This window comes from Phacochoerus africanus, chromosome 16, assembly GCF_016906955.1.
Source record: "Phacochoerus africanus isolate WHEZ1 chromosome 16, ROS_Pafr_v1, whole genome shotgun sequence".
NCBI classification, from domain to species: domain Eukaryota; kingdom Metazoa; phylum Chordata; class Mammalia; order Artiodactyla; family Suidae; genus Phacochoerus; species Phacochoerus africanus.
In genome coordinates, this window is record NC_062559.1 from 55564041 (window position 1) to 55591059 (window position 27019).

The 27019-nt window shown below is 50.6% G+C and overlaps 1 protein-coding gene and 1 non-coding gene across 3 annotated transcripts in view; both read right to left on the bottom strand.

Annotated features, from left to right (window-relative positions):
* On the bottom strand, positions 1-72 carry TRNAY-GUA (transfer RNA tyrosine (anticodon GUA)). Its single transcript has one exon. It is a non-coding gene; the product is annotated as a tRNA-Tyr (tRNA).
* Positions 73-14612: 14540 nt separating this feature from the next.
* The window catches only part of ZNF777 (zinc finger protein 777), a 31081-nt gene continuing 18674 nt past the window's right edge, over positions 14613-27019 (bottom strand). For both annotated transcript variants that reach the window (XM_047763244.1, XM_047763243.1), the window contains exons 5-6: positions 20217-20468; positions 14613-16091 (exon numbers count right to left, since the gene is read on the bottom strand). In XM_047763244.1, the coding sequence (XP_047619200.1) occupies positions 14938-16091; positions 20217-20468 (1406 nt within the window). In that variant the 3' untranslated portion in view covers positions 14613-14937. The remainder of the gene's footprint in view (positions 16092-20216; positions 20469-27019) is intronic.

Genomic DNA, 27019 nt, shown 5'->3' on the forward strand with positions numbered 1-27019 from the left:
AGGGGGCACATGGACTTGAACCGGGGACCTCTTGATCTACAGTCAAATGCTCTACCGCTGAGCTATACCCCCCAGGCTGCTAGATCTTCCTCACTAACACCTTTCTAGCCACACCCTGACCTTTCTCTTCCCCACAGCCTCTGCCCTGGGCTTCCGTGCCTGCTTCCTGCTCTGAATTCCAACCTGTTTGGCAGGGCGATGGGTTTGGTCACAGTCTTCTGCCCACAGTCGGGAGGTGGCAGTTTCTGGGCCCTTCACTTTACCCGGAGAAAACGCTGGTGGGCGGGAGCCCTCGCACCTCACCAAGCGCGATCCGGTGGCCTTGCTGGTTCTGCTCCAACTGCCCATTTCTGTCCTCTGTCCTTCTCGCTCATTCCCCACCCTCTGTCCTCTTCCCGCCACCCTGATGCCTCTCCGGGCTCTGCTCTCCCATCCGTCCGGGCCTCGGCCAGTCCTTCACCTCCATCGGCCGTGGCCCTTCACACTCTTGCCCTGAGATGTGCACAGAAGCTCAGGCCTAGTTAAAAGGTAGATCGATTATTTCCAAAACTAAAATAGGTAACGGAAGCCAAGAAAACTGTGAAAATAACAGGAGCGACACCGAAGGACGTTTCCACTGTAAGTATTCCAACATCCTCCAGGGCAGAGTGAGGGCAGGATACCTGGCACCCAGGCCTGGGGAAACAGCTAGTGCAAAAGCTTAATAGACGGTGACGAGTTCCCGTGTTGCAGCTGGAACGAGTCCGACAAGGAACCGTAGACGGTGGCAGGTTTGATCTCTGGCCTCACTCTGTGGGTTAAGGATCTGCTGTTGCGTTGGTATAGGCCTCAGATGCGGCTCGGATCCTGCACCTGCAGCTGCAGCTCCGATTAGACCTCTAACCTGGGAACCTCCAAGTGCCACCTGTGCGGCCCTAAAAAAAAAAAAAAAAAAAAAAGACCATCGCCAGTGCTTTTGCGCAGCTGAGGAACCCCAAGTGCCAGGACGCTAAGCAAGCCATCCAGGGAGAAATGATTTGTCAGCCGGGCTGCAAACCGGGGAGTGGTATTGTTGTTGGGATAATAATTTTTAGCACTGTAGGAGGTTTAAGATTTGGACATAGTCGGTACCATATGTGTTTGATACTATTACTAGTAGTGATAGGCCAAGTGCAGCTTCACAAGCTGCAAATACTAGGCAGCCTGGTGCTAGAGCCCACACGCTTAAGCACAGTGTGTTTCCTTAAATTTTCACTCCTAAGTTCCTTGGCCAGTGATCAAACCCGCACCGTAGCAGCCACCCAAGCCACTACAGTGAAAACACTGGGTACTTAACCCGCTGAGCCACATGGAAACTCTTTAACCACAGTGGTTTACTGCCAAGAGCTGAGCAGTCACGAATTCATAGGGGAAAGGGAAGGTTATTTCGGTAAATTATGCTGGGAGAATTTAGTTGGCTATTAGGGAAAAATAATTAAAGTAGCAAGGAATCTTCTTTCTGTATCTCAAGATACAGTCCAAGTAGATTGGGCATTGTGTGTAGCAAAATCAAACATGAGGAGTTCCCATCGTGGCTCAGTGGTTAAGGAACCCAACTAGGAACCTTGAGGTTGCAGGTTCCATCCCTGGCCTTGCTCAGTGGGTTAAGGATCTGGCGTTGCTGTGAGCTGTGGTGTAGGTTGCAGACGCGGCTCGGATCCCGAGTTGCTGTGGCTCTGGCGTAGGCCGGTGGCTACAGCTCCGATTGGACCCCTAGCCTGGGAACCTCCATATGCCGCAGGAGCAGCCCAAGAAATAGCAAAAAGACAAAAAAACAAAAACAAAAACAAAAACCACAAACAAACATGAATACAAACGAGTATCTATTGAAAATATTTTATTGGAGTATGGCTGATTTACAATGTTGTGTTCGTTTCAGGTGTACAGCCAAGTGATTTGGTCCTACGTATGCAGATATACATTTTTTTTCTGAGCAGCAGAAGAGGCTTTTCCGTGGAAGAAACCGCAACAGAAAACACCAATAGAGTTGGCCACATACACGTTAGAGTTTAGGTATATGAACAAAATTGGAAGGTTAATAGCAAGCTGGGCAAATACTCCCATCATTTACAACAGACAAAATATTACAAATATCCTGAATATGTTAAGGGCCCACTTCGGCCATCAAAGCTGTGTTCCATCTCAGCAAATCAGGGAAAATCATAGTAAAACCAAAGACATGCAAAATAAAACATTGTAACATTTTTTGCCTAGCGAATTAGGAAAAAATTAAAATAATGATTATCATACTAGTCCTATAAATTTGAACTGTAAATTGGTACACTCTTTCTTGAGGAGAACGGCATTATTATAAAACCAGATTAGTTAAAATAATGGGACTTGAACCCCTCTGAGCCACTCCCGGGACCCTGTCAAGCGGCTACTCCCCATGGCCTTTCAGGAAGCAGACTTACCTGCCTGCGTCACTGTGCCTCCCAGGGACAAGTTTCAGTTTGCACTGTTGGGCCCATAAAGGTGAGACTACAAAGGTAGGGCTGGGAGAGTTCCGGTTGTGGCCCAGTGGGTTAAGGACCTGTTGTTGTCGCTGTGAGGATGTGGGTTTGATCTCTGGCATCTCTCAGTGGGTTAAGGATCTGACCCCACTTCCATATGCCCCAAGTGTGGCGGCGTAAAAGGGGGAATTATGGTTGATTTTTAAACTTTGTTCGTCAACTACTACATATAAACAGATAAATAATAAGGCCCTACGTTATAGCACAGGGAAGTATTTTCAATATCCTGTAATAAACCATAATTGAAAAGAATATATAAAAAATATATATATAACTGAACCACTTTGCTGTACACCAGAAACTAACACATTGTAAATCAACTCCAAATTTTCTGCAAGAAGATGTATTACTTTCAAAGCCAGAAAAAACAACAAATACTACAAATTTAAACACATTCCCTTATAATAATTGCAAGTAATACCATTTACTATGATATAATTAACAAATAATTGCTTTAAGACAAAATGAATGAATGGAATACTAATTGGGGAAATACGCATTATAACATACATATAACTCATTTAAGGTTTTATAGGAATAATTATTTTCATTTTGCAGAAGAAAACACAGCTTGGAAAGTGTCCAAGAGACCCAATGTCGAGACCTTTTGGTCCAAGTCCGGGGCTGTTTCAACACCATACTTCTTCCATCCTTTTGTGGGAAAGGTGATCAGAGTTGAGTCACTGAGGATCTGTAAGAGTTACCACCTCATCTGCCCTCTCATGCCCGTGGACATTAGGATGTGTGTCAATCTAAGATAATTGGTAATGGCTCAGTATATTCCGTGTTTCCTGTACTGGAGGCATTGCATGTACCTCTTCTCATTTAATCCTCTCTCTGAGGCAGGTATTATTATTATACCTCCAACGAAGCAGCTCAGGTTACCCTCATTTCGCAGATGAAAAAACAGGGACTGGAGGAGTTTACCCCCTTTCTTCCTTTCCTCTTTTCTTTTCTTTTTTCTTTTCTTTCTTTCTCTTTCTTCTTTCTTTCTTTCTTTCTTTCTTTCTTCTTTCTTTCTTTCTTTCTTTCTTTCTTTCTCTCTCTCTCTCTCTCTCTCTCTCTTTCTCTTTCTTCCTTTCTCTCTCTCTTTTGGTGTAAAAATGAAGGAATATTTTATTTTTACAAAAAAATTTTATTAAAGTATTGGAGGGGTTAACTTTCATTCAGTCATTCACTAAACATCTAGGAAGCACCCACTGTATAGCAGGTTCTAGTCTGGCACTGAGGGCTCAGCAGTGAACAGGCAAACAAATAAGGTCTGTGTCCTCTTTGAGCTTATGTTCTGAGAGGTTAGGGTGACACACAGGAAAACAAACAAATGCACAGAATCAGCCCAAGACACTGAAAACACGAGAGGACCTTAGGGCAGGTTGGTGTGATGGAAGACCACGGGGGTGAGATGCGGCGTAAGGAAGTGACAACTGCAGCTGAAGTCGGAATGCTAAGAAGCCCCTGCGTAAAAATTTGGATGGAGGGCGCTCCAGGCCACGGGCAGAGTCTGCCAAGGCCCTAAGGTGGGAGCTGGCTTGGCAGGATGGGTGGAGGAGCAGGAACAGTGCAAAGGGACACCCAGGACAGAGGTGTGAGCAGAGGTCAGTGAGGCGGGGCGGGCAGCGTAGAGAGGGCCTCATGAGTCATGGTCAGAGTGAAGTGTGAGCCTGCACTGAACGCAGGTCTGTCTCCTCCTGTGCCCAGGGGCCACCACCTCGGAGACCTTCCTGATGGGCTCTGCAGTGGACTCGACACAGGCCCTGACCCCTCTAGCCCGTCCTATCGCAACCCTGCCGCTTCCTGCCATCATGGGGGTGCTTTCCAGCAGAGGAGGCACAGGTGAGAGCGACGCTGTGACCCAGGCACTTCTTCGGATGGACTTGTGATGAGTGTCTTGGGCCCATAAAACAGGGGAAGGTCGCCCCTCATCTTCGGGGTTTGGGAGGCTCCCTGGGGGCAGTAACATTTCCACAACGCCTTCGAAGGAGGGGACGTGAGACAGAGATGGGTGGCCCAGCGGTGCCGGGCAAGGTGGGTGGAGGCTGAGCCAGGAGAGAGGAGAGGCCAGGGTCCCGGGGCTGCAGGTTGTGGGGTGAATAGTGCCCCCTCAACTCCATGTCCTTCCAGGAACCTCAGGGTCGGGCGTTGTTTGGAAGCAGGGTCATGGCAGATAATTTAAGATGAGGTCAGTCTGGGTTAGGGTGAGTCCTTAACTCACCGTCCTCAGGAGAAGGGATAGAGACCAGAACCATGTTTGGCCCCTTAAACGCCAGGTGATTCTCGGCCCCCACCGATCCGGCCAGAGACCACCTTCCCAGCTGCCCACTCTGCCCGCTGGTACCCGGCCCACATCCCACAGAGAACAAGGTAAACCGGTGGCCATTCTGGAGACAACAGGCACGGGAGTCTGAACAGCTAAAGAGCCCCAGTTCCCCTTGTGGCTCAGCGGTAACAACCCCACCAGTAACCGTGAGGACGCAGGTTCAATCCCTGGCCCCGCTCAGCGGGCTGAGGATCCGGCCTTGCCAGTGAGCTACAGTGTAGGTCGCAGACGCTGGGATCCCGTGTTGCTGGGGCTGTGGCGGAGACCGGCAGCGGCAGCTCGCATTCGACCCCTAGCCTCGGAACTTCCATATGCCGCGGGTGCGGCCCTAAAAAGAAGGGGGGAAAAGCCTTCCCTTTGACAGGGCCATGCCATCTTTTGAAAACAACCAAACATTTGAGCATGGACGCAGAAACAAACAAGTCCAGCCCATGGACACGGCGCATCTTCAGGCCCGCCTCCGCGTGTGTAAACACATCTGCCACCAGCTCAACCGACTCCAGCTTGAGAAAGTGGGTGAATGGAGCGCTGCGCGGGAAGGGGCCGGCTCGCTGCGGCTCGGGTCAATGCCGGCGGCCGCCTGCCCGGTCCCCCGGCTCGCGGGTGTCCTCGTTGCTCCTCTGCGGAGCCGCCCCGCGGCCTCCCCTCCGCACCCACGGCCTCCCAGCCTCCGGATCTGCACAAAGAACGCGCCCCGCGAGGCTCGGGGCACCGGCCAGGCCCGCGGACGACGAATCGAGCAAAGCAGAGCGGCTGCGGCCCCAAAGGGCTGGTCTCGGCGCGCGAGGACGCCTCTGGGCCGCGCGCGAGGCAGGGCCGCCCGGCCGGGAGCCCGGCGCGCCGCAGAAGCCGGCTCCGGGGGTAGAGCCGCTTCCCGGCGCGACGGCCGCCCAGCCACCACCGAGAGGCCCCGCGTTCCTAGAGCGGCGCGGCGGCCTCCGGGCTCCCGGCTCCGGCCGGCAGGGGGCAGCACGGCCCGCCGCGGCCCCACGTGGCGCGGGCGCCCCAGCGAGGCCCCGGCTCTGCCGCAGGCCCGCGCGCGCTCTGCCGGCCGCAGGGCGAGCGGAGGTTCTGGCGAGGGGCTAAGCACATTCATAGGGCTGACAATTAAGTTTCCGCAATACGTGTACATTTATTTAAACGGGAACATCGGAATCTCTGGAAACGCAGTTTTAAAATGTAAACCTATAGGGGCGTTTGCCTGCTTGCTTGCTTGCTTAAGGCCTGCCTCCGTCTCCGCACAGCGTTGCTTTCAGAGCGCCTGGGAGACGGATGATGTAGGTCCTACTTCCCGGGCCCGAACTGGCGCCCAGACGTTTGAGGGAGTCGATGCCTCAGGAAGAGATGGAGTTGGGAGGCCGGCGAAGGAGGCTGAGGACAGGCACGGCTGTCCCCTGGGAGCCGGGGCGGGCTCTGAGGGTCCCCCCCGGGAAGCCTTCAAGGGGCTGGGGGCCTGGGACTGGGATAGGGCTCTACCCAGGGGCCCCGACGCCTCCGTGATGTGCCATGTGCTGCTGCTCTAGAGAGCAGGAAGGCGCAGCAGAGCAAGGCGACTTAAAATGAGAGGAAGCGGGCGAGGGGCTGCTGTCTTGTACAGAGAAGTGACAATCAATCGGAGAGCTCAGCCAGCCCGGGAAGGTGGGAGGGCTCTGGATGCCAGGGAGAAGCCAACCGCTCCATCCCCCTGCAGTCTAGCTCTGCTGCCTGCCTGCCTACCTTGGACTCCGTATCCGGGAGCTGGGTGGCCTTCCTTCAAAGGGCAGCGCAGCCCAGAAGGATTTCTGTCATCACCCCAGCCACCCTGCAACTCTGGTAAGAGAATTTGCCTGTGACCTGGGAATTCTACCTAGAATTGGAGCTGAACTATCAGCGGGGATGATAAAATACATTTTCTGTGCATTCTTTAAAAGGTTTGGATTAGCTCTTCCTTCCTCCCTCTCTCCCCTTCCTTCCTTCCTTCCTTCCTTCCTTCCTTTTATTTTGTCATGCCTGCAGCATGTAGAAGTTCTGGGCCAGGGATCAAACCCAGGCCGCAGCAGTGACCTGAGGCACTGCAGTGACAAGGCCAGATCCTTAACCTGCTGCACCAAAAGGGAACTCCGTGGGTTAACTTCAATGAAGAAAATCATCTGCATCCCAACTGCACAGAGATTTGGGGTTTTTTACTCCTGTCTCTTTCCTGCATATTTTTACCTGTGTCTTAATTCCCTGGTCACTGAACAGTTGAGTAACTTACCCAGGCCAGACCCCCGTGCCAGACACTGGAGCAAGCAGGGAAATGACCTGAAGCCTGCCCTTGAGAGTATCAAACACACATATTGCCCAGGGCCCTGGTCAGGCAGGCCCAGAGCCCAGGAAAGCCTGGAGGAGGAAGAGACCCTCAAAGCCTCCCACAGCCAGATTATGTGGTCAAGGGTCCTTCGGGGCTGTGACTTGGCCTGATGGTCCCTTGCCTTCACAGTGAAAGTGTTTGTGTAAAAATAACTCCTGGGTTCCTTGCAGGGTTTTTCTGGACATCTGTGCCACAATTTCTTTCTGCTTTCCAGGGATTCCTGGTGAGTGTCAGCTTTGCTAGAATTTCACTGGTGAGTTGCAGGGGCTCGCCATGAATATCTGCCTCCCAAGGTAGAGGTTAGAGAATAGAGATGCAGGTACACTCTAAAAGGAAGAAATAAACTTTAGAAATCCTGTGCCCTATCAAAAAAAAGTGGAGAGGGAGTTCCCTTCATAGCGCAGCGGAAACGAATCCCGACTAGGAACCATGAGGTTGCTGGTTTGATCCCTGGTCTTGCTCAGTGGGTTAAGGATCCGGTGTTGCTGTAGCTGTGGTGTAGGCTGGCAGCTGTAGCTCCGAATGGACGCCTAGCCTGGGAACCTCCATAAGCCGTGGGTGTGGCCCTAAAAATTAAAAAAAAAAAAAAGTGGATAAATTAAACATGGGGAGACAGGGAGTTCGGATTGAGACTGGGAAAATCGAGGCAAAGCCTAAGGGTCAGCACGATTGCCCAGGGGTGGAAGGGGGCGTTTGAAGCAGCTTCCTCCTGGGAGACCCCTCAGGGCAGCCCTCAGGGCGGGAAGGGCTGAGCAGGTGGCTTTAGCAGCTACCTCCCCACTCAACCCCAGTCCTCTGGCTCCAATTATTTTACATATTTAGCTTATAAAAATGGTTTTCTTAATTGTTATTTTTTTGAAACTGGTTTTATTTAAACAAGGGATTCTGGGGCTAAAAGCTTGGAAACACTGACAGATGCAGCACAGAAAATTTGGCCGATCATTATACATTTGATGAAAATGTTGTGTCCTGACTTTGAAAGAGATTCTAAAATATAATACTGTAGACTTGGTTTCTACAGAGAGGGATGGACACTTCCAAGCAAAATCCATTTAATTTCACAGGGGGAAATGTGGTTAAAAGTCCTGGCACTGGGTGGTGGGTGAAGTGAATTTCTCCTGGTACATTTATGGATAAGATTTGATGCCTTCTCTTGGAGAAGAGAAGGAAGTGGCTCATTCAGTTGAGATAAGGTTTCATTCTTTGGAACTCAGACATTCTCCTTGCCATAAGAAAAACAGCCACCACCACAACAACAACGCTATTTTTATTTGGGGAAGAAGGATTTTAAATTAAATTCTGAAACTCAGTTACATGGCAATAACATACTAAAATGTGAGTTAATCCTTTCTGGTAAAATGAACACCCAAGCATGTTTGTATGCCGTTTAGTCGACGCTTGTTCCAAGACTCCGAAGAGCTGGCACAGATCTGGGCAAGAAAAATGTGTCTATTTCTTCTCAATATGTCTACTGTTTGACTTAAATATCCTAGACATTGGTGTTATTTGGATGTTGACTCTGAAACATTGGAGATTTAATTTTTCTCCCAAATTTATCTCAAAATGTGTCACATACCTTTGGCTTAGAAAGGCGTTGATTAATTCAGGATAAGGTGAAGTGGGAAATGAATAATTTTAGTTGGAATTGAATTGTTCAGGGGGCAGCTATGCAAACCAATTTACTGCCTTTACATCTTGTTATGCTCATGTTACTTTGAGAACCCACCCTTCCTCCCTGCCTTCTTCCTTGGCCGTGGCGTGCGCAAGTTCCCCAGGCCAGGGATAAAACCGAGCCACAGCAGTGACCCAAGCCTCAGCAAGTGACAACACCCAGATCCTTAACTGCCAGGCCACCAGGGAACTCCTGTTTATTTCATAAAGAGAAGCAGAGAGTTTCCTTCATTGCTAGAGGTGAGACCCCAGAGGCAGCAGGCGTCTGGGATTGGAGTCGGGGGAGCAGTCTTATTGGGGAGCAGGTGCATTTTCCTTAGGATAATCTTCTTCAGCCAACTCCTTCTCTGAGTTAAACAAATGGCTTCTTAGGTCACAACATGGAAACAAATGCAGACAGGGAGCTTCTTGCCTTAACAGATAGCCCCTTCCCAAAATCCCTACCAAAAAGTAGGGGCCAGCTTAGCGCCCTGCCTCGATTCTGCCTGGTTAGCTGAGCCAGCCACGGTCCCAGTGCTGCCTGGTTGGGCTGGCCTGTCTGCCAGGTCCAGAACTTACACACAGTGTCCATGAGACAGTCAGAGCTGCAGTTTGACAAAAAGTACTGTTTTGCCTTTTTTTTTTTCTTTTGAGGGCCCCACAAGGGACAACGTTGGATCCAGGCTGCATCTATGACCTACACTGCAGCTCAAAGAAACACTGGATCCTTAACTCACTGAGGGAGGCCAGGGATTGAACCCACACCCTCATAGATACTAGTCAGGTTTATAACCCGCCGAGCCACAAGGGAACTCCTGTTGTGCCCTCTTTATTAGGGATCAATGTTGAAGAAATTGGGAGGCAGGCTACAACTGCAATTAACAGCATGCGCTTTGGGTCCCACACACTTATATACTTATATTTAAATTCTGGCTGTGTGACAATGGACTAATTGCTTAACCGCTCTGAACTTCATCTGTAAAGGGGGGTATGAATACCAATTTCACGGGTTGTCAAAAGAGAAAACGAAGTGAAAATCTTTACTTAGCGCAGTGCCTGGAACATGGTAAGACCCAATGAACCGTAGTGATAATTATTACTATCCCTAATAAACTCAAGGTAGGGTTTCTTTTTGGGTTTTTTTGGGTTTTTTTTGTTTGTTCTGCTTTTTAGGGTTTGCACCTGCGGCATATGAAGGTTCCCAGGCTAGGGGTTGAATCAGAGCTGTAGCCACAGGCCTACACCACAGCCACAGCAACGCAGGATCCCAGCTGCGTCTGCAACCTACCCCACAGCTCACGGCAACGCCGGATCCTTAACCCACTGAGTGAGGCCAGGGATGGAACCTGCATCCTCATGGCTCCTCTTCGGATTTGTTTATTCATTTCTGCTGCGCCCCGACGGGAACGCCCCACAAGCGGTGATTTCTGATGAAAGTTTTCATGTGAGGCCACTCACTGTCAGTAGTACTCAGTTTACTTGAAATTTTTTCTTTTCTTTTTCTCTTCCTTCTTCCTCCCTTCTTCCCTCCCTCGCTCCCTCCCTCCCTTTCATCCTTTCTTTTCTAGCTTGGAAACATTATTTTAGTCTGGAGTTACCTTTTGTAGAAAATAGAAATAGAAGAGTTAGATTCTATTATGTTTTAACTAAAAATACTCATTCCAAGGGACCTGACCAGACATGGTAAATGCAGAACGGACTTACTAAACATTCAAATCTAGAAGTTGCCACGGTGCCTGGGAAGCAGTAAGAGGCTTCAGCAGCTGAAACGCTTTCCAGAAAAAGCTGGAGGAGAGGCCTTGGCCTGACTCACTGTTGCCCTGGCAACAGTAGGGCCTGGAGGCCTCTGTCCCTGATCCCTTAATCTGAGGCGCCGCCACAACATTGCCTGAGGAAAGGTCCCCACAGACACCTGGCTGGTTAAGGCTCCCCATCTGAAAGGAGGGCAGAGAAGATGGTGGTGTGGCTCCCCTGCTCCAAGCGCTGCCGAGGGGTCTCCGTCAGCTTTCCGGACCCCAGAGGCTCAGTCCTGAGAATCAGGCTGCAGCTTCCACCAGATTCTAAGTGCTGTCCAGGCAGCGGAGGGTCCCCTGATCCCTTGGTGTTTCTCCACGGAGCCTGGTACAATGCTTTGCACACAGCGGATGCCTAATAAATACCGGCATCCGGGGGGTGATGGGCATCCCCCAGGGCACCAGACCCCCGCCACTCCTGCATGAGGGCCGGCCTGGACCACCCGCTCCTCCCTGAGTCCATTTGTCCAGCTGCGAGCACGGGCTCCACGATGCTAAGGCCTTTCTTGCCTCGAGAAATCTTTTTTCTAATTCTCTTACCATGTTCGTGATTTTGGCAAACGTAGGGCACAGAGCATGTTCTGCTCAATATATTGTTTCACCTCATTGTGTCTGGTTTTTTGTTTGTTTGTTTGCTTTGGTCTTTTTAGGGCTGAACCCACAGCATATGGAGGTTCCCAGGCTAGGGGTTGAATCAAAGCTGCAGCCGCCGGCCTACACCCCAGCCACAGCAATGCAGGATCCGAGCTGTGACTGCAACCTACACCCCAGCTCATGGCAAGGCCGGATCCTCAACCCACTGATCGAGGCCAGGGATTGAATCTGCGTCCTCGTGGATACTAGTTGGAGTCATTTCAGCTCTGCCACAACAGGAACTCCCTCGTTGTGACTTAACGTCTTAAATTCCAAAATCTGAAGGTAAAACAGAATAATTTGAAAGAGGCTCTGACTTCCCTTTTTTCAATAACTATTTGGGTTATTCAGTGAATTGGTCAAACACATGGGCTTTGCAGTCAAGACACCAGAGTTCAAATCTTAGTTCTCCTGTGTGGTTGCTGTGTGACTCTGGGCCAACTTAACTTCTCTGTGCCTCAAGCCCTTCACTATAAAGCGAGCGTAATGGTGCACACGTCGGAGCTATGGGGTAATGTGTGTAAAGCCTTCAAAAGTAAGTGTTCGATAAAATGGCAATTACTCCTTTCGGGGCACAACTCACTCAGCCAATGGCAACTGACAACTTCTGCTGAAAGCCTGGCTTTCTAGTTAAGTTGAGGGCAGCGGAGGAAAAGCACTGTGAGAACACTGGGTAGCCTCGAAGGCGGGTCTTTCTTACACCGTGCAGAGTCTGGCGTGTGGCTGAAAGATGAATGTAGACCCCTGTCCACTCTGACTGCAAGACCAAGTGTAATTGCCTGGGTGGATTGGTGTGAACTTCCTCACCGAAGGAATTTTCTGCTTCTGGCTGTTGGGGAAATTTCCTTCTCAGAGATTCATTCTTTTAAGATACACCCCTAGCCCCAAACCTACCGAACTTCTGCCTTTACTAAGCGAAGCTGTCATTAGCCATAAGCTAATCATGCATTTAGCAAACTTTTATTTGGATCTTAGGATGTACCAACATCTTTACTGTGCGTGTGTGTGTTTCTACCACACCTACAACATGTGGAAGTTCCCGGGGCCAGGGATTGAACCTGTGCCACAGCAGCAACCTGCAGCACTGCAGCAACCTGCTGCAGTGAAAACACTGACTCCTTAACCCACTACCCCACAAGGGAACTCCTTTTTGTGTATTTACTCCATATGTTAAGAAGCCTCAGAACAATGGGACCTTTCTTGTCCCTGGTTGACAGATGAGGACATGGCTGTTAATCAGCTTGTTCAAGGCCACACAGCTATCATGTCTAAATCCACATCCGTTTGATTCCAAAGTCTATAGCAGCCACCTCTGTGTGGCATTAGTCTGGGACCACTCCCAGAGACTATGGCAGATGGAGAGTGAGAATCGGGATGGTATCAAGGAAGGAGGACAAAGGGAGGCTGATGAGTCCAGGGTGCTGGGCCCCGAGGAGGAAAGGGGCTGGGAGCCAAGGAAGGAGGGGTCGAGGCCCAGAGGGCCCCAGACAGTCCAGGTCTGCACTGCAGGAGAAGTACCAGGCTCTGATCATACTGAACCCCTTGTAAACCAGATTTCCTAGGACAAGAAAGGCCCACAGGCATGGTCCCCACAGCCCCTCAGTGCTCGGAATGTCCTGGCCACAAAGGAAGGTACCCTCTGAGTTTCACCCGAAACCACCAGGGTCTCCCGCACAGGCCGCGACACTTCGGGCTCCCTCTGGTCCTCACGCTCCACGCCTAGTGAAGGTTTTGAGCAGCAGTGACCTTCCACCAAACGTCTCCCAACACCTCTTCCAGCATCTCTTCGAGGCCCCAGACATCCTGGTGTTCGAGAGAGTCATTTCCTCCGTCACGCCTTCAACCTCCAGGCACCAGCTGCGTGGTCCGAGGGCCCGAGCACTGCCCGCGGCTGGTTCTCCCGTGTGTCCGCCTGCAGACCGCTTCCATCCGCATCCGCTGCGGCCTCCTGATACCCGCTGGCCCCTGTCTCTCCCCTGCTCAGCTGTCTTCGGAGGCTTCTCCTACAAGATCAAATGCAGACTCCACACGCTCCAAGTCTCCAATCTGAGACTCCTCTGCACCGCAGTCTGCTCCCAGCCAGCCTTCGGGACTGGTTTCTCTCCACAAGCCCCTTCTCCAGCATAGCAGGTCTAATCCAGTCGCCCATCTCTAATTCAGCTGGGCCCACTTTCCGCACTTCCGCCTTCGGGAACACCCACAGCTGGAAGGCCTTCCTCTTTTCTCTTCGCTGTGGAAGCCTCAGCCCAAGGGACCAGCTCGGATTCCAGCTCCACAGAGAAGCTGTCCTGTGTCTACACCGCCTCCTCCCGTGGCTGGCAGTGTACTTAGCATGCGCTTTGCCCTGAAGTGTTCCCGGCGCACCAATGACAGGATTTGCTCCTGGATCTGACTCCGCTCCCAGGTCAAGGGTGAGGCTGGCCTCCTCCGGCTGCCAGCCCTGACGTCCTGCCAACTTTCAGGAATTCCAGGGTAAACCAACAAGTCCCATCCTTTCACGTATGAGCTCCTGGGCCATCACTTCCCCTGGTGCCTTACTTTATGCATCTTTGTAAAGGAGGGGGTTGATGGCCTCTAGGGCCTTTTCAAAGTCCTTAAGGTAGCAACTCTGCCCGCCAGTTCTTTTCTGAAGCCCCTGTAAGTATGTCCTCCCCTCTCAGCAGCTCTGGCTCTCAGGCCAGGCTCTGCCCTCGGTCCAAGTCTGCCCCCCAGATCAGGTGGCCCAGCTGGGCACTCCGCTAGCCTCCGTGAATCGTCCCTTCAAATTGCTTCAATTCTCTCAGAGTCGCTGCCACCTCCAGGAGCAGAGCAAGAGTAAATAAATGGCTCTGTGGGCAGCGAAACACACCTGCAGCTTCTCCCTGGAGGGAGACTGGAGGTGAATGAATACCTGGCGAAGCGCGGGAGCCTTGGTGCATTTAACAAGGGAGTCACTGGGGAGCAAGATCCAAGGAAAACGTCTTCTGACTGGTATCTTTTGTGGATTTCCCCAGGATGGGCACCAGGTCCCCTTCCCTGCGCCACCCTCCCGCAGCTGGGGTCCAAGCCAGGTGAGAGGGCTGACCGGCCCGAGAGAAGCGCCCAGCCCCTTCCGAACCTGTCACTCTCCCTGCCTCCGTGCTGAATCCCACTGGCCCCCAGGCCGGGCGCGGGGAAGGCCTGCCCCGGCACCGCCACCCTCTGGCGGTTCGTTCCCATATCCAGCTGGGCAGGTCTGCCTCTCCTTTCGCCCTCTTCGCCACCCCTCACGGGGAAGGAGTCCACGGAACCTGTCCACTGAGCCTAGGCACACGTCCCTCGGCCACCTTCTCAACCCCTCCCCTTCAAAAGCAAACAAAAACGGCAAACAGGAAACGCTCTTTTAAAAATTACTCTATTATTATCAAATAGAACCACAGTATCCAAAATGTAATTATAAAGTTCTATCCCCGACTAAGTGGCCCTGCCCCGCCCCTCCGAGCGGCCGGCGGCCAAATCACGCCCCCCGTGCCGATTGGTTTCATCCATTTTATTGTCAAGGAAATGAACAGCCCGAAGGGGTTCCCCGGGTCCGCGCTCCCCCCACCCCCCCGCCCCGGGGCCCCGGGGAAACGCGGCGGCGGCAGGCGACCCGCTCTTAGGACCCCGCGTCCTTGGGAGGAGGGGCGGGGGGGGCTCACAGCAGAGGGGGACAGGGCGCGCTCACTCGCCCGTGTGGGTCCGCAGGTGGTACTTGAGCGACTGCTTGTAGCGGAAGCACTTGGCGCAGTGCGTGCAGGGGTAGGGCCGCTCGCCCGTGTGCGCGCGCTGGTGCTCCAGCAGGTGGTGCTTCTGCGTGAAGCGCTTGCCGCACTCGGCGCAGTGGTAGGGCCGCTCGCCCGTGTGGATGCGCCGGTGCTCCAGCAGGTGGTGCTTGCGGATGAAGCTCTTGCCGCACTCGGGGCAGGCGTGCGGGCGCTCGCGCGAGTGCACGCGGCAGTGGTTGGTGAGCTTGGACTTCTCGCTGAAGCTCTTCTCGCACTCGGGGCACTTGAAGGGCCGCTCGCCCGTGTGAGTCCGCTGGTGGCGCAGCAGGTGCGACGGGCGGCTGAAGCTCTTGCCGCACAGGCTGCAGATGAAGGAGACCTCGTGCTTGCCCGCGTGCACGCGCTGGTGGATGACCAGGCTGATGTGCAGGCGGAAGCTCTTCTTGCACTCGGGGCACGTGTAGGGCCGCTCGCCCGTGTGCGTGATCTGGTGCTTGGTCAGGCTGGACTTGTGGCTGAAGCTGCTGTCGCACTCGGGGCACTTGTAGGGCTTGGGGCCGCCGCCGCTGCCGGAGCTGGGCGACTTGGGGCGCGGCTTGAGCGCGTGCTTGGGGGCGAAGCCCGGCCCGCGCTCGGGCGACGCGTAGCCGCCGCGGACGCGGTGGATGCGCTGGTGCAGCGTGAGCTGCTGCTTGTGCCGGAAGCTGATCTCGCACTCGGCGCACTCGTAGGGCCCCTCCTTGATGTGGTTGCGCTGGTGGATGATGAGGTTGATCTTCAGCCGGAAGCTCTTGCCGCACTCCATGCAGGTGAAGGGCCGCTCGCCGCGCCGGTTCCGCTGCTGCTGGCTGGCCGCGCCCCGGTTCTCGCCCAGGTGCCGCTCGCCGTGCGACGGGGGCGCCAGCCTCTTCACCGCCGGGTTCCCCAGCTGCAGCGGCGGGGGGCTCTCCTCGCCCTCGGGGGACAGCTCCCCCGGCAGCGGTGTGGGGTACATGCTGGCCTCGTACCGCCCGGACAGCTGCCCGAGGGACTGCAGGTGCTGCGGCAGCTCGTCCTCCTCCTCCTCTTCCTCCTCCTCCTCCTGCTCCTCGGTTTTGATCACGATCCCCTCTGCTCCGGGGACAGAGAGGGAGAGAGACAAAGGCGGCGTTAGCTGCAGCCTGGCGCCCCTGACCTGGGTCTAGGTAAGCCTGGCTTCACCCTCACCCACGGACGCCGCGTGTGCGCGTGTACCGTGGCCTTCGGGGACTAAGTGCCCCTTTCGGCGCCCTGCGGCCGGACCCCGGCGGGCCACCGAGGGTGGTTCAGGAATGAGCCCGGGGCCTCTCTTGGAATTTATGCGGAGGAAACAGGGCCCACCGCTTCCCGGCGACGGAGGCTGGCGCTGCGCGTGCCCATGCCCCCACCTGCTCGCCAGCAGGCGGCAGCAGGAAAGGAGGCCCCGCGCGCAGAACCCTCCCGGCCGCACCCGGACCCAGGGAGGCTGAGGCTGGCACACTCGTGGACCCACCCGTTATCCAAGCCCATCAACACCTCTTTTTTTCATTCGCGCCCCTTGAGGGCTGGGTTTCTACCCCCTGATCTATCAAAAGGGTCTTGACGCATCCAGTTCCCGACCTCCTTCCCCCCTGCGGCCTCCTCCTCTCGGACTCTGCGCAGCCTCCCTGCTCTGCTTCCCTGACGCACCCAGGATTCCTCCTGAGGTGCCTCTCCTACCCCTCCTTGGGCACACTTGCCCTCTTCCGTGTCTCCAAATTCTGCCCGTTACTTAACACCCAGATCCAATCCTGTCTTTTTCTGGAAACCTTCCTGGACCAGCCCAACCTGCACCCCTCACCCACAGCTGGCACTGGCGCGCCTCCCCAGGACGTAGGAACGCGGCCTTTTCCTGCAGCACCTCACCTGCACAGGTGGATGACTCACCTGTACAGTCAGACTCCACCAGCCTGACCCCAGGCTGGGGTTTCCTCTGCTTTCCCACAATCTCTGGTGTGCAGGGCCCCAGACATGGTGCTTCACCAACACCCCAATGATGCATGCCCTCCCGCTCCCAGGCCCTGGCCCTCTAGCTTGGCCCTAAGATGCCACTTAGCTCTTCTACAGTGTCCCTCAAGGATGTAAGTCTGAGAGAAAAGAAGAGGCCGCCAACACCTGTTGGAATTTTCGCAAGTGCCCCGTACTTGGCGTTCCCTAAACACTTAATGGGCGTGCTCTCTTTTTAGTCATTGACTTTGTGTCACCAGAGAAAGTCCTTCCCTGCTGAGTCCACCTGAGATGGAAGAAGCCATGAGTCTGCAGGTGCGGACTTCGTAAAAGCAAACCCGTGGGAACTTTCTCAAAGCACGTCACACCTCTTCTCTCTCATAGTCACAGTATCTGATTCTAGGAGAAGTCAAGCAAGAATTCTCCCCATTTCACAGATGTGGGGCCTCCGCACCCGAGGGTATCAAGTAATGTATCCAAGTCCAGTAAATACTTGGAAGACCGTTTCAGAATGTGGAATTTAGGGACCAGCTAGTCTGTCCCCTCAACTGCCACGGAAGCAGCAGCTGGCAGTCTTGGTGGCCTGGCCAGGGTCTTGTAAGTTTGTCAGTGACTGCTAGGCCACAGCTAGTCCTTGCACCCAGTGAGTGTGTTAAGTTAGCACACAGGTGTGCTCAGGCCTCTCGTCATAAGACAATGCTGCCTGGGTACCGGGGGCCTCCTGGGAACACGAGGTTTAAAAGATGAGGAAGGAGGAAGCGGCTTCATAGGTTGGTAACTCGTTGCCCTGGTGTTGATCCTGAAAGTAAGGTTGTTTATGAAAGGCAGAGGGAAAATATGGGCCTTGGAAGATAAGCCTTCCTGGAGGATCCAAGTTTGTTTGCTTGTTTTGTTGTTGTTTAAATGAAGTAAGAAATGAAACAGCTGGCCCTAAAATTCAGGTCTCAAAATCCCACAGAGACCCTCAGAATATTGCTAAATGGTACTAACAGAATTACTGGTGTGTTCAGTGGGCATCTGGAATTCCTGTCATGATGCTCGAATTCAACACACACAATTCACCTGTGTCTTTCGCTATTCTCAAAGAAAAGACACGGCATATATTAAAAAAGATTTCCTGAATGTCATCTCGAATATATTTAAAAATGAGGTAAATAAGCCACATCTTTTGCCCATGATATTTTATTATGTGCAAAAAGGCAAACTGCGATGGAGTTCCCATCGTGGCTCGGTTAACAAATCCAACTAGGAACCATGAGGTTGTGGGTTCGATCCCTGGCCTTGCTCAGTGGGTTAGGGATCCAGCGTTGCTGTGAGCTGTGGCGTAGGTTGCAGACGCAACTCGGATCCCCGAGTTGCTGTGGCTGTGGCGTCAGCTGGTGCCTACAGCTCCGATTAGACTCCTAGCCTGGGAACCTCCATGTGCCACGGGAGCAGCCCAAGAAATGGCAAAAAGACAAAAAAAAAAAAAAAGCAAACTGCAAAGGAATAAAATAAGGTGAAAAATACTTTAAAAACCATTGAAACAATACGTTTAAAAGCCTAAATCAAAATGCATGTGGCAATAACAAATGCTGGAGGGGTTGTGGAGAAAAGGGAACCCTCCTGCACTGTTGGTGGGAATGTAAACTGGCACAGCCACTATGGAGAACAGTTTGGAGATAGCTTAGAAATCTATACATAGAACTTCAATGTGACCCCGCAATCCCACTCTTGGGCATCTATCCGGACAAAACTCTACTTAAAAGAGACACATGCAACCGCATGTTCATTGCAGCACTATTCACAATAGCCAGGACATGGAAACAACCTAAATGTCCATCAACAGATGATTGGATTAGGAAGATGTGGTATACATACACAATGGAACACTACTCAGCCATAAAAAAGAATGACATAATGCCATTTGCAGCAACACGGATGGAACTAGAGACTCTCGTACTGAGTGAAATGAGTCAGAAAGACAAAGACAAATACCATATGATATCACTTATAACTGGAATCTAATATCCAGCACAAATGAACATCTCCACAGAAAATAAAATCATGGACTTGGAAAATAGACTTGTGGCTGCCCAGGGGGAGAGGGAGGGAGTGGGAGGGATTGGGAGCTTGGGGTTATCGGATACAACTTGGAATGGATTTACCTATGGAGATCCTGCTGAGTAGCATCGAGAAGTATGTCTGGATACTTATATTCAACAGAACAAAGGGTGGGAAAAAAAAGTGTACACATGTAAGAGGAACTTGGTCCCCATGCTGTACAATGGGGAAAAAAAAGTAAATAAATAAATAAAAATAAAAATATCCAAAAAAAATGCATGTGGTCACATTTCTGAGTATAGATGATATATTAATTAATACGATGGCAAGGGACTCTTTTGCACATAAACAAAACATCCAGACAAAAACCAAAACCCAAGTGAGTTCTACCAAATTTTCAAGGCACACACATAATTCCTATTTTCCATATTATTTTTAGGCTATAGAAAAAAAAAACAAAAAAAGAGCAAAAGCTTCTGCGTTCACTTGATAAGCCCAGTGTAATCTTAATGATTTTTCAAGGAAAATTCAGGTCCATTTCATTTATGAATGTGGTTGTAAAATTCCTGTATAAAATAGCAGCTAAGTCTAGGAGCGTATTTAAAAAATACTCCACACCCAGATAGGGCTCTTCTCAGGCCTGCCAGGCCAGTTCAGCAGTGGTGAACCCACCACCCAAGGTGTCCTGGAAGCACTGTGAGCCCCCTCCTTGCGGCTTCCCTCACGCTCACACAGAACAAGAGTGTGCAGAATGGTGACCCCGAGGTCTTAGGATGAAACAGAAAGGACGCCCAGATTCTACCAGAAGAAGGCAGCACAGTCTCAGCCACGGACAGAGCTGTGCCACCCAAGGGTAGAAATGGTCAAGTCACCGGAGGCTTCTCGTGTGACCAGGGGATGATCAAGACAGGAGACGGCAGCTCTAGCCTTGCCACTACCATGTGAGGCCAATCTATCTGACCTCCTCTGCCTGCAGAGGGAGGGGTGGAGAGATGATCTCTCTCTGTGTCCTCCTCTGACCTGGCCTCTGGCTGTGATGCCATCTTTCCTTCTAAATCTCACAGCAGGGACCCTGTACCTAAGGCCACGCTTGGGGTTGTGTCACACCTGTTGACCCATCGATGTCAAACCCCCTCTCTGAAGGAGACCTCAGCTGCCCCACAGGCACGGTCCCCTTCGGGCCTAATGGCACTGGCTCCCCCAACTCACCAGCACAGTTTCTCTGCTGCACCAGCATCTGCTTGAGCTCGCTGAAGGCGCTGGAGCCCTCCGTGGACTCCTCCAGCGCCGTGTCCCGCTCCTGCATGTCCAGGTCCGGCTGCTCGCCACACGGGTCCCCCAGCTCTGAGTCGGGGAAGCCGTGCTCCTCCACCTGTCCCATCAGGGGCTCTGGTGTCTCCAAACTCTCTGAGCCTTCGTCGTTGGTCTGCACCTCGATCTTAATCACGATCCCGTCATGGGCTGGGGTGGGGGAAGGGGGGAGACAAAAGAATCCAGAATATGTTCATTCCACCTGCTCAGGTTTTTGCAGCCCTAGAATTTATAGTTCAAAATATTTTATTTCAGAGACCCTGAAGACATATCCTAAGCTGGCGATGAGTAAGCAGAATTTTCTGGACATTGTATAAAGAGGGGTGAAGTTAAAATGGAGGGCGTCTGTTTCCATGACCCCTACAATTTAAAAAGGATACAGTCAGGGTTCCTTTTAAAAAGAGATGCTAACTGCCTTCCCCAGGTTAGGACAGCCACAGCCAATGGTTTCTCTCTCCCTCAATCATGTTGAATAAAGGAAAATGCTGATCGGGGAGTTTCCCCTCTGGCCAGCGAGTTAAGGATCCTGTGTCTTCACTGCAGCTGCTGGAATCACTACTATGGCACAGGACCCCTGGTCCCAGAACTGAGGGAGGGACGGAGGGAAGGAAGGAGAGAAGGGGGGAGGGAGGGAGCAAGGGAGGAAGCCATAGTAGTGACCCCAGCGGCTGCTGGGAAAACGAAGGAAGGCAAGAAGGAAAGAAGGGAGGGAGGGAGAGAAGGAGGGAAAGAAAGGCAGAAAAGGCTGGCTGTCGTCACTGCAGTCCCCGCCAGGAGTCCTACATCCACAGACCAGAGGCCCCGTGCCCCCGCAGCCCACATGTGCAGGCCCCCAAACACACGCAGTAGGGGCTGTAGGGTTTGTTTTTAGTTCCACAGCTCCGATTACATCCATGGCCCTGACATTTTTGAAACTGCCTGTACGTCTGCAGGTTAATTGCAAATGTCCTCACTTTACAGAACTGGGATTAGAGCACACATTTCTGTTTTTCAGGGCAGTATTTCTTCCCTCTTCGCTTGCCTCCCCATCCCTCCCGCCCCAGCTGACCCGCGGGACCCTCCCAGGTCCCTCCCGTGGCTGCCCGGCCCTCTTCCCTCTGCAGTCTTCACAGCCCCTTTCCATTGATGCCTTTATTCTCTGGCTACTATTACTTAAAAACATGAAATTGCCTTAGACATAGTCCTTTGTGTTCTTCTTCTCACTCCAACGGCCTGGAGAAACCCCTTCACACCGATTTCCATAGGCTGACGCCCTGCTTTCACAGGCTGCGTGTGGCCCCCGGGAGGACAACACAGCGACGGCATCAACCACGTCCTTATCGGGAACGTTGACTCTCTGCGCCCAGCCTCTTGCCAAGATGAACAACGCTGCCATAAACAGTTGTTGATTTATGTCTCTCACCCTGAAATTGTGCCTTTATTGTTATGAGAGCCCCAGGAGTGGGATTGCAGGGTCAAAAATTAAAATGTTTTAAATTCTGATAGATCATCAGACTGTTTTTCAACAAGGCTTCAATAATTCATATTTCCAGCTGCCCTGCATAAGAACAGCCTTCCCCATGTTCCTGCCAGCAACAGACAGCACTGCTCTTTTTAATTTTCCTCAGTTGGGTTCAAAGGGATAACTTTCTAATACTTTTTTTTTCAGTCTTTTTTAGGGCTGCACCTGTGGCATATGGAAGTTCCTGGGCTAGTGGTTGAATCGGAGCTATCACTGCTGGTCTACACCACAGCCACAGCAACACCAGATCTGAGCCACATCTTCAACCTACACCACAGCTCACAGCAACGCCAGATCCTTAACCCACTGGGGGAGGCCAGGACTGAAACTGAATCTTCATGGATACTAGTCGGGTTCTTAACCCACTGAGCCACAGTGGGAATACCAATTTACTGACACTTTAATTCTGCTTCCCTGAGTAGGGTAATCTGATTGTTATTTCTTTCCTGGCCTTCTGGAGTTGATTCTGTGTGAACTGTGTTCTGTTGTCAGTGGGTCAGAGTCCTTTGATTCTGCTATTAAAGATAACCCGTTTTCTCTTACTGGCATTTCAAATTTCCCCCAAATCTATCATTTGTCTTTGCCTGTGTGTTACCTTTTTATCATATAACTTTCTTAAAGCTTTCACTTTGTCAAACATGTCCTTCTTTCTTTTTATGGCTTCTGGGTTTTCGGTCTTAGTTTAAGAGGGTCTCCTCTGGTCCTGGATGGATCCTCTGGCCACCTGGATTTTATTCCCAGGTTTTTATTGTTTAATTTTGTACATTTAGCTCTTTACTCCACCTGAAATCACTTTTCATGTTGTGTATCGTGTCAGTGGGGGTTCAGCTTTATTTTCTCGCCTATGGTCAGAGCTGTACCAGCAACACCCCCCTTTACAGGTCCACGACCACCTTGTGAATAAGGAAGTTATAGACATATAATGGGTAAACATATTCTTTCTTTGAACATTGTTTCAGTAGCTATTTGTTAAGCACCAACCTGTGCCATGCAGTATTCGAATGGCCTGTGGTACATCAGGGAACAAAACAGAGCCCCCGGCCCAACCGCATCTCCCATAAGGCAATAAACATAATTGATAAATTACATGGTATGTTAGCAGGTGAGAAATGCTGTGGGAAAAAGGAATGAGGAACCCAGTATACAAAGCCACGTGGCATGCCCAAAGTGGGCCACATGGCCCAGAAAGCAGACCGATGGCTCATGCTAGCAACTGATGCCACATGACCCAACACTGGGTTCTTTCTGGAAATCCTTTACTTCCTCTCTGATCAGCCAGTCGATCCGGGCTGCTGGCGAGTGGACGGCCTTTAAGCAGGCTGCGCTCCCCGAAGCCCTCCAAGTAGGGCCGGCTGACTTTCCCTCGGGTGAGTCTCCAAAGACGCCTCCATCCTATTCTCTGTCTCGCACGCCCACCCCGGGCTTCCTCCTGCTGCAGCTGGACGCAACCCCTGTGCCCCTCCTCGCCCTCTCTCTCCTGCATCCTCTGCTGGTTCCCTCAGCCCTGCTCGGGTTTCTCCCTGCAATTCTGCTCTGTTGGTTGTGCCCCACTTCTTCTTGGCTCTGTACTAGATCCCCGACTGCTATGACACCAGCATCAGAAAAAAATCTTCCCTGACTTCATAAACTCCTGAAAATATTTTGCTTGCCTCATCCCCCCCCCCCCAATTTTTTTAAAGCAGGCATACCCCTTTGCGCCTTTTTGGATAAATACATAAACTGCTTCAGTAACTGCAAAAGATGTAATTTCTGGAGTATTGCAAATATTGATATTTTAAAATAAACTCTTTCGTCACCATTTAATGTCACCAATGGAACTTAAATACTCTGGCAGTTTTAAACCCACCATATTATTCACTTAAAAAATACACGAACAAGTTCTTCTTTGATGCCTGAAGTTTTAATATCATTCCTTTTCACCAAGAACTTCTATTTCCATTCCCACTTTACCCACAGAATTCTACCCCAATAGAACGTATTTTTTATGCTTAGATGCTTTTTACCCATCACCTCGTCTAATGCTCCGCCACAGAAATGCGTATGCAAATTGAAAGATTAATTTTGCTTTCATTTCTAATAACCACAGGGCTCTAAGCGCTATTTTTTTTTTGCCTGGCTTAAGTCGTCCTCAGTTGTTATTATTGCGGAATGCAAAATAATGATTCAAAGTAGGAAACAAAAAAAACCTGTTGGAAATGTATCTCTTATAAGGATGGATAGGGACTTTTTTCCCAATTAGTTCACTTATCTGAAAATGAATATTGTTACTGCTTAAATGAGACTTCGGAATAAAATCCATTCCTATTTTTCGTTTTTATAAATGTAAGCGTTGGGAAAGCTCATTTACATAGATCTGTAGATGGGCTGGCAGGAGCTTTGTTAGAGAATCATCAGTTCATTCTTTGAACTTCTGAATTATAACGCTGCCAAAGCACATGCTTAACGTATCATCAAAAATTGTTTTTAATGACCTATTTATTAGCTGACAACTTAATTTGGTCTCTTTTGATTTGTTGAAAGCTAAGTACTGCAAATGATCTAACCTGCAGAAGAATTTGCCATCCAGGGCCCAGAGCGCGGCGCTTCTGGTCCGGTTCCCCGATGGTCTTTGTTCGTTTGCTTTGTTCTTATTTATTTATTTATTTATTTATGTTTTTGTCTTTGGTCCTTTTAGGGCCACACCCACGGCCTGTGGAGGTCTAATCGGAGCTATGGAGCTACAGCTGCCGGCCTACACCAGAGCCACAGCAATGCCACATCTGCGGCCTACACCACAGTTCACAGCAATGCTGGATCCTTAACCCACTGAGTAAGGCCAGGGATTGAACCCGAAACCTCACGGTTTCTAGTCAGATTCATTTCTGCTGCGCCACGACGGGAACTCCATGGACGGTCTCTTTGTTTTAGGACCCAGAAGGTCTTTATACATCAGAGACGCCCTCCAGAACAAGGCGGAGTGGGCAGGAGGAGCCTGTGCTTTTTTTCCCAGCAGCCAGAGACAAGGACCAGCTCTACAGGGACCTTGCGTGTCCTTCACCCTCGATGATGCGCTTTAGGAAGGAGAACAGATGGGGCAAGTACCTACAAAGCCACCTGTGTTGTGCCCCCTTGGAAAGTCTCTGGTACCCAGAGGCATGGGTCCTCCAGCCCGAAGACCACTGTTTTCTCACCCCTGGCATCTCATTCTTTCCCCCCATTTGCTAGAGAGCAGGGAAGCTGGTGTTTCCCCCTCACCCCTGAAAGTGCTCTCCGCCCCAAACAACTTTTGAAAGAGTACTGACAAGCAGACTGCATTCAGAAGCAGCAACTTGTTCTCCCATTAAAAAATATGAATCGAAGACACAGACAGTGTGGGAACACAGTTTATGACTAAAGGTAGCATTTCGATCAGTGGGAAAAGGTTTGCGTAAATGAAGTGGAGACAACTGGCTTCCCGACCAGAAAACAGAAAACCAAAAAACTCTCTTCAGGAAGTTCCCATGTGGTACAGTGGGTTAAGGATCCAGTGTTGCTGCAGCTGTGTGGTGCAGGTTGCAACTACAGCATGGGTTCGATTCCTGGCCCAGGAACTTCCAAATGCCGCTCCGGCACAGTAAAACAACAACAACAACAAAACCTGAAAACAAAAAACTATCTTCACATATCTCGACTCAAAATAAATTACTGATGAATCAAAACTTTAGACACCCTAATACTATGGCAGTCATCACTCTGCAATATCTAAGTGTGTCAAGTCCACCTGCTGCACACCTTCAGTTTAATGTTATGTGTCAATGGTACCTCAATAAAGTTGAAAAAGAAAAAAAAAACTTTAGATATAATGAAATCATACTAGAATTAGAAAAAAGAGCATAGCTTTTTTCCCTTTCTTTCTCTTTCCTTTTTTTTTTTTTTTTTTTTTTTTTGACTGCACTGTGGTATGTGGAAGTTCCTGGTCAGGGACTGAACCTGTGCCACAGCAGTGACAACACCGGATCCCTACCTGCTGCACCACAGAGAACTCTCTCTCTCTCTTTTTTTTTTTTGGTCTTTTTAGGGCTGCACCTGCAGCATATGGAGGTTCTCAGGCTAGGGGTCTCATCGGAGCTGCAGCTGCCAGCCACAGCCACAGCCACAGCCACAGCAACGCCAGATCCGAGTTGCGTCTGTGACCTACACCACGGCTCATGGCAACGCCGGATCCTTGACCCATTGAGCGAGGCCAGGGATCAAACCCGCAACTTCATGGATTCGTTTCTGCTGCACCACAATGGGAACTCCAAGAACTCTTCCTTTTTTTTTTTTTAAACAATTTTGAGCTAAGAAAATTTTTTGCAAAAGAATTTTTATAGCTTTGCCTTGACACTGTTTGGTGATAAGAAACATTTGTGATTGGTTTTTAATTTCTGTAATCATGTTTCTTCATAAAAACTCTTCTGAGATGTGAAAAACCTATCTTACAAATTGTTTTCAAATGGATTCAATGTTTGTGCACATGACATTTAATAATTCATGAAACATACAATGTGATAGTGACAGACACTTAAACATTTAATTATGCACATCTTGTAATCTTGTTCCTGTTTTCTGGAGCAAAAATGCCTTATTTCATTTTTCAAATATTTTTATAGGTTTTTGAAAAGCTTATAGGTCCAAGGCCTGTGATCATAATGTTTACGAATAAAACAGGCCAAGTAAATATTTCTACACTCGGTATGAAGCCCACCCACCAAAAAGAAAATTTCTAGTAAATTTAAATACATGGACACTTAAATTAATAAATTCGAACACATAAAAAATTTAAAACAGCTATAGCAGATACACACAAAAGTAGACCATAAATTCACAAACACATTTCCACATGTAAGACAGCCAAGAGCTAACATCCTTAATTGTTAAAAAATAATTCATAAAATAAGACATAACGGTGACCAATAAAAATATAAAAATATCCTCAACATCACTCTTAAAGAGGTTGCCCAAAAATGTCAAAATGTTGAATTTTCAGCCCATCGTTCGGCAAATAATAAAAAGATAAGTAGGAATTCCCATCCTGGCTCAGCGGTTAATGAACCCGACTAGTATCCATGAGGACACGGGTTCGATCCCTGGCCGTGCTCAGTGGGTTAAGGATCTGGCATTGCCGTGAGCTGTGGTGTGGGTTGCAGACACGGCTCGGATCCAGAGTGGCTGTGGCTGTGGTGCAGGCCAGCTGCTGTAG